The sequence below is a fragment of the Charadrius vociferus genome, unplaced genomic scaffold (genome assembly GCF_000708025.1).
Source record: "Charadrius vociferus isolate BGI_N301 unplaced genomic scaffold, ASM70802v2 scaffold407, whole genome shotgun sequence".
In the NCBI taxonomy this organism is placed as follows: Eukaryota; Metazoa; Chordata; class Aves; order Charadriiformes; family Charadriidae; genus Charadrius; species Charadrius vociferus.
Genome location: NW_009649852.1, coordinates 1,498,979 through 1,519,248, shown reverse-complemented (window position 1 = coordinate 1,519,248; position 20,270 = coordinate 1,498,979). Strand labels below are relative to the sequence as shown.

General features: G+C 44.1%; 1 protein-coding gene across 1 annotated transcript in view; it reads right to left on the bottom strand.

Moving 5' to 3' along the window:
* Window positions 1–20,104, bottom strand: part of PGM2L1 (phosphoglucomutase 2-like 1) — a 41,833-nt gene extending 21,729 nt beyond the window's left edge. Inside the window, exons 1-2 of the mRNA XM_009891001.1 lie at window positions 19,994–20,104; window positions 3,876–4,043 (exon numbers count right to left, since the gene is read on the bottom strand). Of these exons, the coding sequence (XP_009889303.1) occupies window positions 3,876–4,043; window positions 19,994–20,104 (279 nt within the window). The remainder of the gene's footprint in view (window positions 1–3,875; window positions 4,044–19,993) is intronic.
* Between the last annotated feature and the right edge of the window lie 166 nt (window positions 20,105–20,270).

The window sequence follows — 20,270 nt, the reverse complement described above, 5'->3', positions numbered from 1 at the left end:
CAGGAAAAAAGCAACACTTGAGCAGCAATATCTAGGCTCTGTGCCTAGGTTACTATCTACAATCTTCAGAAGGGTCAAAAGCAACTTCTGGATATTCTGTACCTTTCTGGATCTGACTTTTCATGATACCAATATAATCATGCAAACGAAGAACACAGCATGCAAATTAACTAAAGTTTATTTTAACTAAAGGAAATATTTTAGTTACACTGAAATCTACTTTTTTGAATAACCATTTATTCCTGTAGCACGTAAGAACAAATAGAGAGACAGGGTTGCCCATTTTCAGGTTCGGTCCAGCAAAACTGTTAATGTCATTAGCTTCTGAAACAAGAGTACTCGAACAAAGAGATCAAATCTGATGCAGTTTACTTCAGAAACAAGTTCTAATCCACTTCCCCGAGACTGTGTCTCCACAACAGATTGCTTTTTCTAACATGATATGTGGCTTTAATAAACAACTAAAAATAGAAGCTCCACAGAGGGAGCAAATGAATACAACCCAGTTTGCTACTTTCAGAAACCAGTAATACCCCTGAAACTGAACTTGCAAACAACATTCCCTACTGACCCAAACGAAACTTTTCACTTTCTGCCAAGAATGCGGATCAGTCAGCCCATCCAAGCTCAGTCACGCTTTCGCCAGACTGGAAACACAAAGGCAGCATGCAACGTTCAGGCGCTGGGAGCGTGAGCGACTTCAAATTCAACCCACTGCAAAGGCCAAAAAGCAAAGTGACTATTATTAACTTCCTCTGCATTATCAAGATGTTTACTCTGCTTCAAAGAAAACCGGACTTGTTTAAACCAACTTCACTACTCTTAACAATTCCATCCCTGGCAAACTGCTAGTTTTTAAACTATTTTTTTCTTAATCTCTCCAGCTTTTTCCCCACTGGATCAGCGAAGACCACCTGTACCACATCAGTAGTTTTGTTCATACCAATATAGTATTTGTGGCAGATGAGTTTGGCATACTCAGCTCAGAAAAGCCAGAATTAAAGGAAGAGTCATTCTAAGATGTGTCCAGTTTAGAGACTAGAAACCTAAAGCAAACTTTCTGTTACACAGACCCAAGATGATACTAAAGAGGAAAAAAATATAAGGCTGGGTTTCAAACATGACCAGTGACCTCCAACATGCTACTTCTATTCTTTTCAAAGCCTGTATAAACAGCTATTGGAATTTGGTTTCACCGCAAGAGTTTGGTCTCCGGTTGTAGGAGTCGGACATTAGCAGTATGTCAAACAGCTTAACCAAGTCCCAGCTCGTCCAAGTTTTAAGCACACCACTTCACCCTGAGCCAACAGAAAACAAATTATTTCAGTCATGTCTACTGAGGGACTTGTATCAGAGCATTAACCTGCAAAGAGACGACGATTTTACAATGCTGAAGTACACAGTATTAAATAAGAGATTTTATCAACCCTTTGCAACTCATGTAATAAACGACCTTTTGTCATATGGCTGAAGCTCCGTTTATAAAAAAGTACCTGACAAAGTAGATAAGATTCAATAGGTTTGTCATAATGAAAACTTCTTATTGATGTACCAAGTACAATGGTTACAAATACATCAGTTCATTATATTTTCAACAGTCAAGACTTAAGGTGGGAACAGATGGGATCATAGAATGGTTTGGGTTGGAAGGGACCTTAAAGATCATCCAGTTTCCATCCCCTTGCCAATGGGCAGGGACACCTCCCACCAGCCCAGGCTGCTCCAAGCCCTGTCCAACCCGGCCTTGATGTTTAAGTATATTTAACGTACACAGTCCAAAACTATTTCTATTTCATATGTGCATAAAGAAAGGAAATACAGAACATCCATTTTCTGACTCATGCTATTCATTCTCACAAGGATTCGATACTTCTCTTTCCTTGCTTCCCACTACCTTCACTGAGGTGAAAGAAAGCTATACTTTGCAGATGATGAATCCAACTGCTTTTTGCTTAATATTTACAATAAAGTATGTGCAAGAATGCCTACTGAAGTCAGGAACAACAGTAACAGAACTGCAACCCCAGATAAATCAACGCTCAAATTCAGACTCTTCTTTCACATCCTCGAAGTCTGGATAATATCAATTTCAAACATACTCTGAATTAATTTGTTATGAAGTTTAGTTGTAAAGAGTAGTTATTTAATCAATGTGGTTTGGGGAAAAATTGATAGGGGAACACATCAGCTGAAAAGCACCCTGGTACTGTACAAGAAATGAATTTAAGAACAAATCCACTATGAGATAGCAATATAGAAAAGGAGCACGGAATAATTTTGATCAAAAATTAAATCAACATCAACGGTTCCTTCCAAAGGCATTTATCGAAAAGGTGGGGAAAGAAGTGAGACAACTGGGTACCAAGTCCTTTGAGAAAGAATATATCGTCTGCCCTTGAACAAAACCGCGCTTCAAAGAAAAGCGGAGATGATTAATATCAGGCTTAATCACCAGGCTGATTTATTTGGACAATCAACACACATACAACTCATTAATATTGCTTGAAAGAGAAGCAGGGAGGGAAATGGAGAAGAGTCTGATCATTTTCCAGCCCTCTTCTGGTATGCACGACCAAAACCAACAGAAGAAAAGAGGAGGGTAAAAGATACTAAAGAAACAAGTCTAGAAAATTGTATTTCTGGTTGTTAATCAACTTAAACAGCTAGTCAGAAGACCCTAAAACGCGGTTCAAGAAAAAGATGCGTCAGAAGTGAGGAATCTCTGCCACCAGTCATTCCCACCAAAGCACTGATACCATTCATGTCCCCACTGTAGCCTCTACCCAGCTTCTCAACTCCACGTACCAGCTTTTGTGTCCTTCTAAATGTACATCCAGCACCACCAGCAAACGGAACCTAATCTCTGGCAGAGGAGCAGGAAATTAGGACTAAAGCCTCCCTGGCCCAAACTTTACCCCACAAGCACACCCATCCCATCAGACCCCTTCCAACAACTCTCATACACAAGTATGAAAATGGCAGTCAAGAGCTACATCTAAGTTCCAAAACCTCCCTGTCTATATTCACATCAAGAAATCTATCCCAAAATACTCACCTCCAAACTTCAAAGAACTAGTCCTCAAAAAGATCAACATTTGTTTACAATGTTTTCTTAGCAAATAATTCTATAACGACATCTCTAACCCAAATACACACATATTAAATCATAAACCATGAATCATCAACATCTCTCATACAATATGTAACACAAGATTCGTAGTTTGAGAGTTTAAGTTCATTTCTCAAATTACTTTCTTGCATCTCTACTTAAAAAAGTGCCAAGAGCTACAGAGAGATCTACAGTAATACCCATGTACTTAACCACAATATTTTCTACAATTATCCAAACCAGATGAAGGTAACACAACCAGCGTTACTGGAAGAATTTCCCAGAAGTTAAACAATTTACAGTATAGATGTTCTTCACAGTCTACATTTGCTTTTTCATCTTCCTGTTCATTTTCTTAGCAAAACCTGTTATTTTTGTATAGCTATTCACAACTTCAGCTAAAAATTAAAGAAAAAGCTTGTTTGTTTGGGGGTGGGTTTGCTTTTCGGGATTTCTTGGGTTTTTTTGTTTAGTTTTTGGGAAATACTAAAAGTTCTTATGACAGCAGAGGATTTCCAACTTCAGAGCAGTATAACAGACTTTAACTACTGGCCAAATTCCAGTGGAAGTGATTATATTCTGCCTCCTAGGATTTCCAATTAAACCTGTTCAAGCTACTTTATTTTCTTCCAGCACTAAACATTTCATGCTATCACTCTACTGTTGAACGGCTGCTGTGTTTCCCCCTCAGCTTGTATTTCAGTGGTACACTGTATGACCCAAACATTCACTGTGAAACCATTCAGTCCTCTCATACACAGCTTACCTGCGTCGACTGGATCACCGTAAGATCATTAATGTAGCAAAAACCAGCTCCCATAGCAGAGCGAAGCCCGGCAGTCCCAAAGGTCAGCCTGCAGCAGAGACGATCCCGTAATTCTTTATGCTTTCCATTCTGTAGCAAGCTTTCAATCTGTTCTTTTGTTTTTTGGTTCTGCAAAAGAAGATTAAGGCCTTTATTTAGTTCTTGAAATCAGGATCTGAATTATACGCTCGTTGTTTTTAAATAATTCCTAGTTCTGCAGTGCAACAAGTTCTTCCTATCCTATAAAACACCTGTCTGCACAAACTAGGCTTCATTGTAACTCTCATTTCTATTGTATTCTCTTTTCTGTATTGTACTTATAAATAAGAGATTGAAGAGCTCTCGCTGACATTGATATGTTGATGTGTTTGCCCAGTCATTAATACACCTTCCACCTACAAGAAGCCTGTAAGTGAGGAGCACAGACGTTAAAACAGGTTTTTCCAAGGCAGGTAGCACAAGTTAATTCTCGATCCGCGCTGCTGGAAGACAGACAAAAATCCTAACTTCAAAGCAGCACTTCCTTCCTCCCCACCCGCAGGAAAGGTCTGTAAACAGGCACAGTAAAATAAAGCTGACATGGTAAAACCAAAAATAAAGCTTATCTTTTCAAGTTACATTAATCGTTAGCAAGGTACGTACAAGAGAGTCAAAGCCCCTATTTATCACAAACTGGCAAATAAAGGTGGGTGTTTCCCTCTGTCAGAGACTCCCAGCCATTTCTGACACTTTCCCCCCCTCAGTATATACACTGGATATAAATGGGCTGAGAAAAACAAAAAGTGCTGCTCCTGAAGGTAAGTATTACAGGCATCATCTTAACAGCCACTTTCACCACACTTTAAACTTTACTTCAAATTAAATTGTAGTTAGGAGGGTCTCAATCTTGTCAGTAAAACCCAGAGAATTAAAACCAAGTTTCTTCAATTACTTAAAAGTTCAGAAAAAATGCATCTTACACACCATACATGGTAGGCCCACTAAACAAAGAATTCTCGGAAGAAGTCACTGGATGTACGTTTAAGAGCATCTTGCTGAAGAAAAATTTTGTTCCCAAAAGCAGTACTCACCTTAGTGAAACATAACTTTACTGTTTGTCAGAGAACACAAAGATAGCAGATGCTTTATGATCTGCCCCCCAAAACCAGCAAAATATACACCCACTAACCTACTCAGAAGAAACATTTAAAAACAAAAGACTATGTAAATCAGTTAATTTGATGTATATCTATATATAAAGTCTTATGGTTCATATGGAAGAGCCAGAGACATTCCCCCTTTCTGGTATGTTGGCAGCCAACTGTTACACCGCTTCGCCCACACGTGCGTGGCTATCAGAACCAAGAGCTCCCTGCAGTTAGGCACTGATGGTTGTACAGCGCATGTCGCAGCAGAGACTCGCTTGTCAGCTGCTCCGCCGTTCCCTGAAAGCAGCCGTAGCAGGTAAGACCAAAGGGCTGGGTAGTCCAGCACCCCGAGAGCAGACACCTAGGAAAAGGCCTAAGGACAGCACAATCACGGCAGGAAGCTGGAGAAAGGGGCACAGGCAACCCGTTTGTCATTCCCAAGTATAAAGAATATATTTACTCCCACTCCCCGTTCAGCTGAGGCATTGATTATACACATCTCTGAAAGGCTTAATTCGAGTATTTACCTTAAGGTAGGAAATGCTACAATCCTGGAGAAGAGAAGGCTCCAGGGAGACCTTATTGCAGCCTTCCAGTACCTAAAGGGGCTACAGGAGAGCTGGGGAGAGACTTTTTATAAGGGCATGTAGTCATAGGATGAGGGGGAATGGCTTCAAACTGGAAGAGGGGAGACTTAGATGAGATCTGAGGAAGAAATTCTTGCCTGCGAGGGTGGTGAGCCCCTGGGGCAGGTTGACCCGAGAAGTTGTGGCTGCCCCATCCCTGGAGGTGTTCAAGGCCAGGTTGGACGGGGCTTGGAGCAACCTGGGCTGGGGGGAGGTGGCCCTGCCCAGGGCAGGGGGGTTGGTCTAGATGATCTTTAAGGTCCCTTCCAACTTTAACCATTTTATGATTATTAAAATCTCCCTCTGTTCATTCAGTATTTTCCCAAACTTGCATCACTGTCGAAGCTACAAACTTCCATGTGTACAAAACACACATACACACACTCCATTTGTTTGTCATAGTTATTCTGCACCCTCAACTAATATTGAGGCGAGGAAACAATAGGACAAAATAGGGAAACTTTAGAATGAGATAGTCACAGTAATACCAACAGACTATCCTGGACATGCCTGGGAAGACCTGGGGGGAAGTGAGAGAAGGCCAGTCCAGTTTGACAAAGAAAAACAACAACAGAAGAATATTGAAATGCATCCTTTTACAACACGTACCAATAGGGAGTGATTCAGCCACAGGATGCTCTTTGGAGAGAAGCGGATGAGCGAGTACCCATATTTTATAAAATTTGAAGGCTTTATAAATCATTTGGTCAAGAAACTCAGCCTGTCTATTGACATCCAGTTTGGACAAGACATTTCACAGCTCCTATAAACACAGCGCAACCCAGCCAGGCTTGCCACCAACACAGACCGTGTAGAAGGCAACAGATACACAGCTGTAAACAATAATTCCTTCAGCTGTACAACAGTACAGCTCAGGCCACTCAAGTGCTTCTGTAAAACAGTGCTGCTTCAAGCAGGGTCCCAAGGAAGGGTTAAAAAAAGCAATTGGAATCTGAAAGGCAAGGGTGAAGCAAACCCTGACATTTAAAATAGAGGTCAGCCAGGCTCAGCTCCTGCGCTGCCACACACTCTGCACAGAGGGAAGTCCTTCAGGAGGATCTGAAAAATGCTGGGAAAAACACAATGATATGAGCCACATACTTTCATTAGGAAAAAAACACTCCTTTAAACCTGCTGAAAAATCCGAAACTATTTCCACAGCTTGGTAACATCTCAAACACTAGCAGGATGGGACATGTGAATTTAAAATAAAATTGCACTGTGCCTTAAAATAAAAAGGCAAGCCATTATTGCTCAGGCTCTCAGACGGCTCTGCAACCAAAGCAAGCCATTACTCACAATAAAAAAAAAAAGGCCTAAAAATAAAACAAAAACAACGGGGCACAACAAATATTAAATCCCAAAAGTGAAAAGTTCTCTTTTAGTTGTTCACAGGCAGCCAACCAGAAAACAGATGCCTAATCTGCAGAGAGTCTGAGGCAAGAGTAGACAGAAACCTCATTTGACACTATCATAATTCAATACATCATTTTGCTTTAGAATAAGGTTACTAAATTACACAGCATCGTTAATAGCTTTTCAGGATACACTGTATCGCTTGCCTGCAAAAATAGAGTAACATGTAGTACATTGCACAGTTTATGGTCTGGAGTTTTGCAAAACTGAGGCAAGACTTTCCTGAAGCAATAGCACAAACACGTATTTTACAAATAGACTAACATACATTTTTGATTGAAACTACCTTATTTCCTAGGGAACAAAAATCAGTCAGCCAAAATAGCACCCAAATAATGTATTAATTTGCTCAGGTTGCAGTCAGTAACCTAAAATTTCTTGCAATCAGAAAAGAATAAAGGAGGGGTATATATAAAAAAAAACAAAAACCACAAGCTAAAGGAGAAATTCCTGGGGCAACAGAAAAGGAATTTTACAAGACTTGCTATAAATTTCTATGTGGTAATTATCTGTCACACGCTCTGGGTTATGCATTCGATAGCATTAGGAGACTGATCTCAAGGCTAGTGTTATCACAACCGTCCGTGGCACGAGCCTTACTGCTTTTCATCGTCTCCTGCTTTCCAGTTTTTCTCAAGTTGGAGCTTCAAAGCATCTATGGGTCAGTTCAGCTTCTTGCAACATGCTGCTTGAGTACCAACACCATCTGCCATCCTAAACTTAGAATTTCAAAAGGCACTGCAGTCAGGTGGGGCTAAAAGATAACAATTGCTTCTACCATTGAAGTCTAACCCTACTGCAAATTCTCAAAAAAAAAAAAAAATCACCAAACAGTTTTGGGGTTTTTTTTTCTGCTTTCCTTTACGGTCATGAAATAAAGTAATACATCTGAAAGTTTCACAGTAGTTCTTATGAAGGTTCATTTTTCAAAGCAGAATAGTTGCAATGTTAAAACACACAACAGACTTTAATATTAAAGAGACTGGAGCTGTGAAGAAGAAAGTCTAGTGCACCTTTATACAAAGCTTATTTTCTGAAGTCATTAGTGTCACCGCACAGTCACTCTCTCCAACACTAACTTTCCTGCCACATGAAGCAAGAGGCACTAGGAGGGTAAATCAGATTAGTCAAGCTACACAGCATCCCATTGTATTTCTAAGTTCCAAGGAAATACCATGAATCCCACCTACGGATGCAGTTACACGATGGTGAGGTGAGAGGCTTACTAGCAGCTTTAAGTAGTTCATTGATGTATTCAAAAATCACTATATCAGATCACTGCTTCGAAAAGAATTTCTCAAGCTTCTGAAGCCAAGCACGGCAGCAGCACGCTGTTAGCACCAAACTCAATTAGCTTAGAAACACAAACTCGGAACAACTGAAGTGCTCGCTCTTAACCGTTGCCTGGATTAGTATGTCATTAAGCTCTGTCAACCACAACACCGAAGTCTAGTGTAAGCAAGAGAGAAGTTCCTTAGATTATCAAGTACAGTGTTTGGACATTATTTTTAATATCCTTTAAAAAAAAAATTGCAACATGACACTGCCTAAAGCTTCCTGTCTTAAGCAGAACTCAACTAGGCTGTTTCATACAAAAATAGTCATTCCTGAATAAAAGCAATGCTCAAAGATATCATTGTGTCCCCAATGGCCCTAACAACGCAATTCAAATTCTTCTCATGGGTCTAGCGATTTGAAGAGCCCACAGAATTCAGTGCTGCTTCTTAAGTCAAGCAGCACAGGGATGTCATAGAATGGTTTAGGTTGGAAGGGACCTTGAAGATCATCTAGTTCAAACCCCCTGCCATGGGCAGGGACACCTCCCACCAGCCCAGGTTGCTCCAAGCCCCGTCCAACCTGGCCTTGAACACCTCCAGGGATGGGGCAGCCACAGCTTCTCGGGGCAACCTGCCCCAGGGGCTCACCACCCTCACAGGTAAGAATTTCTTCCTCATATCTCATCTCAATCTCCCCTCTTCCAGTTTGAAGCCATTCCCCCTCTTCCTATGACTACATGCCCTTGTAAAAAGTCCTTCCCCAGCTCTCCTGTAGGCCCCCTTTAGGTACTTAGGGAGCCTTAGGAAGGCTGCAATAACGTCTCCCCGAAGCCTTCTCTTCTCCAGGCTGAACAACCCCAACTCTCCCAGCCTGTCCTCCCAGCAGAGGGGCTCCAGCCCTCGCAGCATCTCTGTGGTCTCCTCTGGCCCCGCTCCACCAGGTCCATGTCTTTCCTATGTTGGGCACTTCAGAGCTGGATGCAGTACTCCAGGTGGGATCTCACCAGAGCAGAATAGAGGGACAGAATCACCTCCCTGATGTCAATGATAACAGTATTTCCTTCAGTATCCATCATGCATGCCAAATCTCTGTGCTGGTGGCACACAAGACTTTCTGGAGGAGAAACTGAAGCACTCGAGGCCAGCAGAGAGGCTCAGGGAAGCCAGGTCGGGGTAGGGACGCCAGCATCATGCCAGCAAGTGCAGCATCATTGAGGGAGGCACAGAGGGTGAGAGACAGGGACAAAGGTGCTGTGGTGAGCTCAGTGCCTGCAGCCTTACCCCACCAACACGGCTTGTCTTTTCTAGGGTACGGCATTATACTGGTTTTTTAGCAGATGAGTATACTGGGCTTTTTGTTTGACCTGACTGACCTATGGAACAGAATTTACAGGAGAAAAGTTGGTACTGATGTGAGTTCTTTATATGAGCCCCCCAGCCGCTCTAGAAGTGCTGGTGACTCATCTAGTAAGGATACGCAGAAGGGTTCAAGGGCTGACTGACAGGTACCAGTTTCTCCCTCATTGCCCTGAGAAGATAAGCTGGGAATATCCCAGTAACTAGGCTGAGGTTGCTATCTGACACTGGGAAGCGGTTAGGGAAGGGCGGGGGGGGAAGAAGAGGCTGAGTCCATTTCAGTGCCGTGGCTTTAGCAGAGTGTGGATACTGCGATAGGAACACATGTGCACAGGCCTGAGCTCAGCACAGGGCAGGATGTCTGGCAGCAACAGCATTGACTCCCCCCAAAAAAGGGACAGATGGACCCTTCAAAGCCTGTGAGCCCCATGCAGCTACTGGCTTTCAGAGGATGAATTACTGGTGGAAAAAGCATCTGGCAGAGCAGGGTCCTTCGAGCCAACCAGGACCAACCTCCCAAAGGCAAAGAGGGCAGGGAAGAGGGCAGCACTGGGGAGGGAGGTGAGACCCACCCATCCTACAGGGGTAGGGGGACCTCTGCAACCAGCAAAGCAGCTTTCCATGCATCTGAGAAGCAGCCACCACTCCATAGGACCCCAGCCCTCGCAGCCACACACACATATACATAGGTCAGGAGGCAGGAGAAGGCAGCAATCAAGAAGCAACAGATGCTGTTCCTCCTGCTCCGGGTGGGGAAGGGGTCCTGGCCTCTGCCAGAAGTGCGCAAGGAGGCAGCAGATAAGGTGACAGTGACCAGGGCCCTCAAAGGAGAGGCTCGTGCTACCTGAACAAACACTGTTGGGGCCAGAAAAGGGACAGGGAAGGAAAGAGGTGCCTCTGGCTGATGGCTGGGCTGGAGTTTGGGTTTGCGGCTGTGGCTTTCACATTCCCCCCTGCCTTGGTCCAGCAGGGAGAGGATAAGTAGGAGAAACCATACCAGTTCCTTCAGACTCACCTCCCAGGGTGAGCGCTCCACCCTCCAACCATCCTGGAGCCCCTCTGCTGAACTCACACCAGTTTGTCCATATCTATCTTGTACCGGAGAGCCCAAAACCAGATGCAGTATCTGGATGCAGGGTAACAAGTGCTGGGTAAAGGGAGATAATTTCTTCCCCACAATGGCCCAGGATGCTGTCGACCTCCTCCAGTCAGGGGGGCACGCTGGCTCCTGCCTACAGAGACTCCCAGCACTGCCACAAGGTGTTCCTCCTTCCCAAGTGCAGCCTGTCCTCGTTGAACTTAACTTAATGGCCCTGCTGGTCCATTCCCCCAGTCTACCTCCCCCTAAATAGCAGCTCTGCCCTCAACTGTCTGCTTTCCAAGCCAGCAGCACCTACAAACCTGACAAGAGTGCCCTCAGAGATCTTTATCTACCATTTTAAAGATGTAAATTTGTGAAGCATTCTTAATTTTTAAATAGCTTTGAAGCTTGCCATTTGATACATGGGAAGCAAAGAGTAACCAGAGGTCAGGCAATGTTTTCCTATCCCATTTCAAGGAGACTCTACCACGTACATTCAGGTAATCCTCTCATTCTCACCGAGAGCAGGGTTTTGCGTTACTAACAAGCCTGGAGGAGAGAGAATGAGACTATCAGAACCTCCCCTTCAGGACTTCAGATTCACTGCCAAAAAGAAATAGAAACAAGAATCATTTAGGACAGAGACAGATCACTACGTGGTTAAGAGTCTGAACATAGTTCTGCACTTACATGAGCACCAGAAAAAAAAAAAAGTTCTGCGTTATTTTTTCCTGTAAAATTATTACACTAATATCTATACATGCCACCTCTAGAAAGCTAATAGTACTTCCTCATAAAGTGGGGGTTTTTTGGCAAGTTACCTGTTATTCCCTCAGTCAGGAACTTTACATGGCCTCTATCAGTGGTCCTGAGGAGTTAAATTTTAAAAGTGGTTATAATGGCTTTTAAGAAAAGGGAAGGGGATGAGCCTATTGGGTATGCGAGATATACTTTCAACAACTACTTATAAAAATTTACTGCCAGAATCAGATGTAGGGCAGAACTGTGGGGTCATGTCCCACTGCAATCCAATGTAGCAGCTGAGACTCTGCAACACCAACACATTTAAGAAAGGCTTGAGGTTTTATTAAACAAAGAGATATATTCTCTGCTGAATTCAGTGTTATGCCTCTTCATCTTCAGTTTTCCATGGACTACACACTTGCCTACTGAGACAGAATTACACAGAAGTACACTTTTTTGTAGCTCATCAGGATACACAATCCAAAACAACTGGAGAATTAAAGCACAAGGGCATTAGCTGAGTATTTCGTACTGGCTCTTTCTCTCCCAATCATGTTAATAATGTGTACTTACTGCCAGAGTTCGGTTTCAAAGCTAATATCCTGTCAAAATAAGTGGCAGTTTACAACTCTCATAGCAATCATTTTTTTCATTTGCAGACACTCTTTGCCTATGTAGCCTGGAGGAAGTTGAGCGGGGGAGAGGGAAGGTCTCAAATTTGCTTAGAACTCAGCAAATTTGACAGCCACAAATTTAGTGCATCAAGCTTTGCCAGCCAGCCTTTGCTTTTTCATCAGCAATTGTTTTTAAGCTTTTTTTTCCAAATAAAATCAGGGTCAGTTCTTAAGTCCCAAACACACCAGAGTATCTCTTTGTAGGAATTCCTAACAAAGAGAAAGGGAGCAATGGCCACGGCACAGCTAATCACCTTATGTACACAACTTAAAACCAGCAGTTGCACTTGCATCAAGTTCTCATTTACAATTTCCCTTAGAAATGGTAGGTTCTTATTCCCTCTTGCTAAGCAACAAATGTTTGTTTTCTAGTCAGCAACCACACCAACATTTTTATGTGAAAATCGTTTGGTAATGGTAGGCAAGCAGTTACTCAGGCTAGTTACTGCAGCAGGAAAGGGAAAGTTGACAGTAGAGCAAATCACAGCCTCTACGTACTGCACTGGAGAGGCAGATAGTTCCCTACAGAACATCCCTTGTGTCTGCCAACCCACTGGCAGTACACTTACACTGCAAGTTCGTCTTGTTCTGTTGTGTTCCCAAATCCTGGTCCCTCAATGAGCCACACCACCTCCGTAACAGTCGGCTTCTTCTGGTAGGGAGCCCATAAGAGTGGAGGAAGCCAGTTTGTAAGAAGATTTAGGCACAGTCTACATCTATTCTGCCTCTCTGGAGTGACCTATGGAATAGTTTTGTTCTATGCACCAAAACCAGTCCTCCAATACTGTCCCCAAAGGCCCTATACCTCCCCCATATGTCATACAACCCACATACAGAGGACTCAAGTCTTCACACTATCAAAACCACCACCCAACCACCACTTTGAACCCACAAAAATCAAGGAGTTCTTGAGGCAGGGAGGCTGCACGTACCGTACAAGACGGGCTCAGCCAAGCACTACGTAGCATTAATAGTGCCCACCCACCCTGGAGGGTACGAGGCCACAAACAGCATGACTACAGCCACACTGTACTGCAAAGAGCACATGAAGACTGCACCGCTGACATGCTGCTTCCCTCAGAGAGGGGGACAGGCACATTGTGCCGTTTTCTAAGGGATGCTAAAACCCGGAGACCTGTATCTGTGATAAAGTATTGTAAAAAGCTCCAAATTAGCAATTCTCTGATGACAGACCCACAGTCACGTTTCAGAAAAAAGGACAACACAAGACTAAACACTAACGGCAAGAGGAACAATCAGAAGTACAGCTTGATGTCCTTTAATTTAATTCTGTGGCTCAGCATACAAAATAGGAAGGAGTCACAGGCAAAGCAGGCCACATCACTGCATTGTTCAACAATTTGAGAGAGTTCACAGCACACAGATTTCACTTGGTTCTCAGCTCTTCCTGAAGGTCACGGTAAGATCACATCCAGTAAACAAGGGAACATTTTTCTGTTGGCATTCATTTCACTACTTCTGTTTTTGTAGAAGATTTTGTACAGTTCATATAAAAAAGTTAAAGCAGATTTTTGTTTTACAAAATTTTACAAAAACTTATCTTTTCCAACCCTCCTGCTCAGACATGGACACTAAGAGCTGTGCAGACAGCTACTGAATATCTCCAAGGATGGAGTCTCCACCACCTCCCTGGGCAACCTATGCCAATACTCGGTCACCCCCACAGTAAAAAAGTGTTTCCTGGTGTTGAGAGGATACCTCCTGTGTTTCATTTTGTGCCCATGGCCTCCGGTCCTGTAAGTTAAAGAGGATGTAATACTGCTGCAATGAACCAAGGAGATGGACATCAATTTACGTATTTTGTTCCAGTGTTTAACGGAAGTGTGTAGCACAGGACAGTCCCTGGCAAAATCTCTGGTTCACGTTAGGGAGAGAAAGATGAGAGTCCTACCGTCCACAATGAGATGCCCTCAGTGCAGTCAGCAACTCAGGGATGCAGGGTTTAGCACTGGACATGTCTTTATCCAGAATTTAGCCTTCAAATCCACAAATCTCAGCAGCACAAGTCTTTCAAACTGAGCAGCAGATAGGACCTGCTGGTTTTAATTCTATTTTAACTGGGCCCATGATGGGTTATGGAGAAGGTGACAGGGTACGTAGATGTTCAGTGGTGCAGTGCTGCCTTTGTCCTCAGCTGCAGGGAGCTTCGGACTGCGTGTAGGACCACCACAGGGTTCAGAGATTGGGCGAATGGTGTTCAGAGATGGTGGATAGTGCAGAGATCCCTCTGTCCTCAGCTGTGGGGAGCTTCCAGTTGCCTGTAGGACCATAATGGGGTGTGGAGATGGAGGGTTGTGCAGAGATACCTTTCGCTACGGCTGTAGAACCAGCCGCCTGTAGAACCATGACAGGGAAGGAAACACACACAGCCCCAGTCTGTACTGCATCACAGAACTACAGGCAGCTGGAAGCTCCCCATAGCTGAGGGCAAAAGGATTTCTATACCACCCTCTACCTCTACACCCCATTACAGTCTCAAAGGCAGCTGGAAGCTCAGCACAGTCATGGACAAAGGACTGCACCACCAACCATCCCTGCACCCCATCACCCTCCATCTCCACACCCCATTATAGTCCTACAGGCAGATGGAAGCTCCCCACAGCTAAGGACAAAGGGATCTCTGCACCACTCACCTTCTCCCCAACCCATCATGGTCCTACAGGCAGCTGAAAGCACCCCACAGTTGTAGCCAAAGGTATTTCTGCACAGCCCTCCATCTCCACACCCCATTATGGTCCTACAGGCAACTGGAAGCGACCCACAACTGAGGGCAAAAGGATTTCTGCACCATTCCTCCATCTACACACCACATTACGGTTCTACAGGCAGCTAGAAGTCCACCACAATCAGGGACAAAGGGAGCACTGCACCACCAACCATCTCTCTACCCTACCACCAACCACCTCCACACCCTGTCATAGCCCTACAGGCAGCTGGAGGCTCCCCATAGCTGAGGACAAAGGTATCTGCACATCACCTACCACCTCTGTATTCTACCACCTCCATGCCCCATCATTGTCCTACAGGTAGCTAGAAGCTCCCCACAGCCATGGACAAAGTAATCTCTCCACCACCCACCAGCTCTGTGCCCCTTCATTGCCCCACTGGTAGCTAGAGAATCCCCACAGCCATGAACAGAGTAACTGCCCCACCACCCACCTTAAGTACATAAAGTTTCTCAAAATAAAGTTTCTGATTCATGGACCCATTGGCTGGTTCTTCCAGTTTATGCTGTCTTTTTTGGTAAGCTTTTGGGGTTGTTCTTTGCTGTCCTTGTTTCCTTATATTTATGCATCTTTAAATATGTGAGTGTATATATGTATGTGAGGTGCACACATCTATAAATACACACATATAAAGTGTACCTATGAATAAATCCGAGAGCTGCACAGAGGAAGCCAGGTGGGTGGAAGGCACCAGGACTGGGTGCTGCAGGGCTCCCCAGCAGCCAACTGCACAGGCCAGCAGACAAGCCACCTCTTTTATATTGTCCCAGTATAAAACAAAGAACCTTACATGACATGCGGAGATGACTGTAAAAAGACTGTTTTTTTTAAATAAACTGGATTGAAACTTATTGTAGTAGTGTTTTATAGCTCACTGCTGCTGAAGGAGGCAGTTCTCGCATTCCCAGAGTGCTCCTACTAATGTGCTGGCCTCTTTCTTGTGTCAGGAAAAACATTTATGCAGCTGCAGTGAATCTGATCAATAACAAATCCACTCCCTTCCCCCCACCGCCCTGGATCCAGTCCCCACACAACTGCACACATATTGTGCCAGTTCAGGCAGGTAACAAGGGGGAAGCATAATAACAAGGAAGGGTGAGACTACCTTCTTTCTGCAATTCTCTCATTATGATCTCATTCAGAATAAAAATTTTTAAATCATTAGACCACCCAAATATGTGTAGACCTGCAGTTAAAAAAACACAAAAGATCCCACAGTATACCGAATACTTACATTTATGAACTCAGATGTACCTAACACAGGGCAGTTCGAAATTACACAAAGCAAGTCTTAATGCTCAACTCTTATTTCTGATATCTGAAAGTTAGTGCATATACACAGAACGGTGATAGCCATTCCTGCCTCCATGACAACACAGACAGCAACATAGCTTATTTATCAATAGACAGTAATGCCACGAAGTACAAGTTTCAAGACTATCCTGATGGACTTCATATAGTTTGATCTCTTAGAACAGGCTCTGAAGCACAGTACTCGTGCTATTTCAGAGCTTCCCCCCTTTCACAAAGTTGTTTACGTGCTCTCAGTAGCACTGGTTGAACCAAGATGGGTTTTGTGCCCCAGTCTACCCAGAATCAACTATTTCAATAATTCACAATGTTATCTTCCATGTTTTAATGTTAGAGCTTGCAACATGTAATTTTGAAGAACTTCTCTTCTCACTTCTGGCCAATTCCTAGACCTTATTTTCCCATTTCTATTCTTAAAAATTCACTTAAAAGTCTCAATAAGAAAAAACATCGCCAGATGAACAACAGGAGCAGGTTATTGGTCTTTAACTTCCAAGCCCATTTCCTCCTGAAATACATCTTCAAAGTCACAAAAGTTAAAAGAACACTGAGGGGCACTCCAAAAAAGCCCGAAAGCCAACCAAGTCACCTTGTTAGTAAGTAGGAAGCTACTCATGCTAGATTTGTGCACTGACAACGAGTCCATGAATTATTAAAATAAGAGCACAGTGAAAGGGGCCTGCACATGTAGCTCCTGGAGAACTAATTCATGTTTCCCCTCCACCGCCTGTGACGTTCTAACAATGACTCTGCAATAAGCACAGCACATCCCCTTCTCACAGGTACACTCCACCACAACCACCACAGCCCAGGAACAGTCTGTGTATGAACACTCCTCCATATCTTCATTGAAGATGAGCCAAGCTACACTACACTGAGCACACCCTGGAACAGCAGCATTGCCAGCTATCCTACAGGGCTAATTAATAAACCAGCAGCCAACAGCTTGAGCTTTGGCTTCATTTTTACAGAGTGAGGACTAACTGAGGCAAGAGGGCAGCCGTTATTTACTCTGACTTTCAGGCAAAGCTGTGACTCTTTCTTTAGTACCATGTTTTTCATTAAGTAGGTCAGGATCTTAATCCCAGTGTTCTCTCCCACCAGCTGCTGAGCCAGTATCTGACCCTCAGACTTACACTGAAACCTCCTCTGCTGCTACCTACAGCAAATGCTCAGCTACTGTACCGAGCACATCTCATTTTCATGCCACTCTGTGTGTAGCACATTCTTGCCACTCTATAAAGCCACTTAAGACAAGCACGTAAAATCATTACTACAACCAAGGTCTAAAATTCTAACGTTTGCTCTAAAGAGAAGCCGTTTTCTTGGAGACAACTGCTCTGACACAGCTTTCTACACAAGCCAGACTCCTTTAGGAGACTCAAGGCAGATGTGGAAGTACAATAGGAAAATTAGAGAGTAGATGAAGAGGAATTAAAGGGAGAAAAATATAGAACAATGACTAATTGTTCACAGAGTTTACCAATGAGGACCGAACAAAAAGCCTCATGCCTCCAAGACAAAAGTAAACACACAGCAATTAAGGAAAGAGAATGGGAAAGGAGGGAGATTTAGTTAGTGAGCTTCCTTTAAGCTGGTTGCCAGAAGCATTAATAAAGACGCTTGATATTGCTGTGAGAGAGCAGGAAAGCAGAAAGATCATCATATGGTCAGGTTTCATCCACCCACCCACACCCATCCCAGCCTGTAATCAGTTACAGTTTTAGAAAAGGTTAGCACATATACCCAAATCAAAAAGGATGAAGAGCACAGCTCTAAAAGTTAATTACAGAGAGCAATTTTCAATTAAGTTAGAGGACAAAAGCTCCCCACAGCTAAATACAGCTGTGAACGTAGTGCATAGATTTTTCCTTGATCAGAGGCAGTAAAAGTCACTTTGGCCAAGGAAATTGCAGGTGGGGAAGGGGTGAGACAGAGACAGCTCCTTGTCAAGCTGTTTGATAAGCAGCAAACCTACAGAGACCTCATTTCCTAGGTTTGTGGTGAAATACGAGGACACAGACAAATAAACCCTCCTGATGCTGTACTTGCTGGTTTCTCCCCGCCTTCCTGCCCCACAACACCATGGCCTCTTTCATTTACATCCTCTACAGAGCACCTGCAAGTGCTTCCAAACCACCCGTGCAACCCCTCTCCTGCAGGAGCACCAAGTCCTCCTTCTCCAGGTGATTTTGAGTTTCCAAAATTCACAGGAACTCCCTCTGAAATCTCTCCAAGTAATAAGCTCAAGCAGCCTTGTAGGAAAGTCATGATTATCACCTAGGGAAGCAAGGGTAAACAGGTACAACCAAACTGACTCTTCAGTTTTTATTTTATTGGTTCATTTCAGCCCTGGAAGGAGCTATAGAAACAGTAATACTTCACTATTGCCAGCTTTAATCAAAATATTTTTCCCCAGTAACTTTAACATTAAAAAGTGTAAGTTCTCCTATTTCATACATTTTTAGTATAAACATATATTAATCTGTTTAAAAAAACCCCACACCTTTTAATACACTAATCAGAAGTTGTATTTAAAAAAAAAAAAAAACAAACTATTTACTGGAGTTTAATCTGGGTTACCAAGTGTATTCCCAGGAATGCTATCTCCCTTTTCCACTCCTCCTCTCCCCCATGCCACTGTTCCCAGATATTTTCCCAAAAGCAGCTCTGAGCGCAGAACATGCAGATGGCTAGTGTTAATTCCTGCAAAAATGAAAGAAGAGAGCATATTTCCAAGTGGCAGAAAGCTCATGTAAGGGCTGTCACATAGAGTTCACTTGTAGCCCTTGGGCTTTGATCCTGACAGGACGAAACTAAAGAGGAAACAGTATAAACACAGTGACAATCATTCTAAAAAAAAAAAAAAAAAAAAAGAAACCACAGACAAACGTAAACCACTGGTGCACTGGTAGTTTACTCTCCCTCATCTCCAAGTTTTTTTTTAAAGCACAGGCCATGACATTTTGACAAACCAGCTGAAAACAAAAGTAACCGTTTCAACACTGATTTAAACAAAATAACCTCCGATATTTTATTGTTATGGCCCCAAATTTGCTTTGGATGGTTTAATCAGAACTAACCAAGCCTGCAGTGCTCCTGACACCCTGTTGGAGGTGAAAAGGAAAGAGGCATGCCAGAACTTAAATCACTGGAGTCTGCGTCTTCCCTGGGGAGGCTGTTAAATTCGGGAAGCTAAGGAAAACAAAATGATGCCACTCGACTCTAGCTGCATTTTAAGCCATTAAACAATCCTTCCTTCAACCTGATTTCACGAGACGCACGTTTGTGTCTTAATGAAGAAGCGGCAGCAACATGAAGCAGGTGCCGTTCTCCATGTGCCAGTAAGATGACATCATACCATCCCTTCATCAGGTAGAGCCCTTGGACGGCCGCACAACCCACCTTAACCTCTCACAGGTTATAAATTTCTCAGTCACAGCAGCCTTTGCGGATTTGTCTGGATCCCAATAGCTATTTTTCAAAGGACGCCTGCCACCCCCTGAGATCTCAGGGGTGAAGGCCCCACTGAGGGGACGCGGAGGGCCCCGGGGATGTAGAAGGGACCAAAGGCCATCCTCAGCATCGGGAAGATGGCACACGGGATAGGACCGATGACAAACCAGCCCCGGGAGGGCGGTGAAGCCCCCACTGGAGGGGGGGGTAGGAGGTATCCCGCCGTCGTTTCGCCCCCCAACCCCCCGGTCGCCACACACCCACCTTGTCCCAGCTCAGCCACTGCCACACCGCCTTGTCGAGCTGCGCGTCGCCGGTGCTGCGGGAGATGAGCACGTTGGAGTTGACGTCCCCGGGGGCTCCGCACTCGCCCATGATCGCCGTTCACCGGAGGTGGCGGGTGGAAAGGCGGGGGTGGCGAGGAGACGGAGACGACGGCGACTTCACTTCGCGGCAGCACCGCACATCGCCTGAGGGAGTGGAAGAGAGAGAGGGAGGCGGGCCGGTGTCCCGGTGCGGGGAGAGGCAGGGGGAGCCCGGG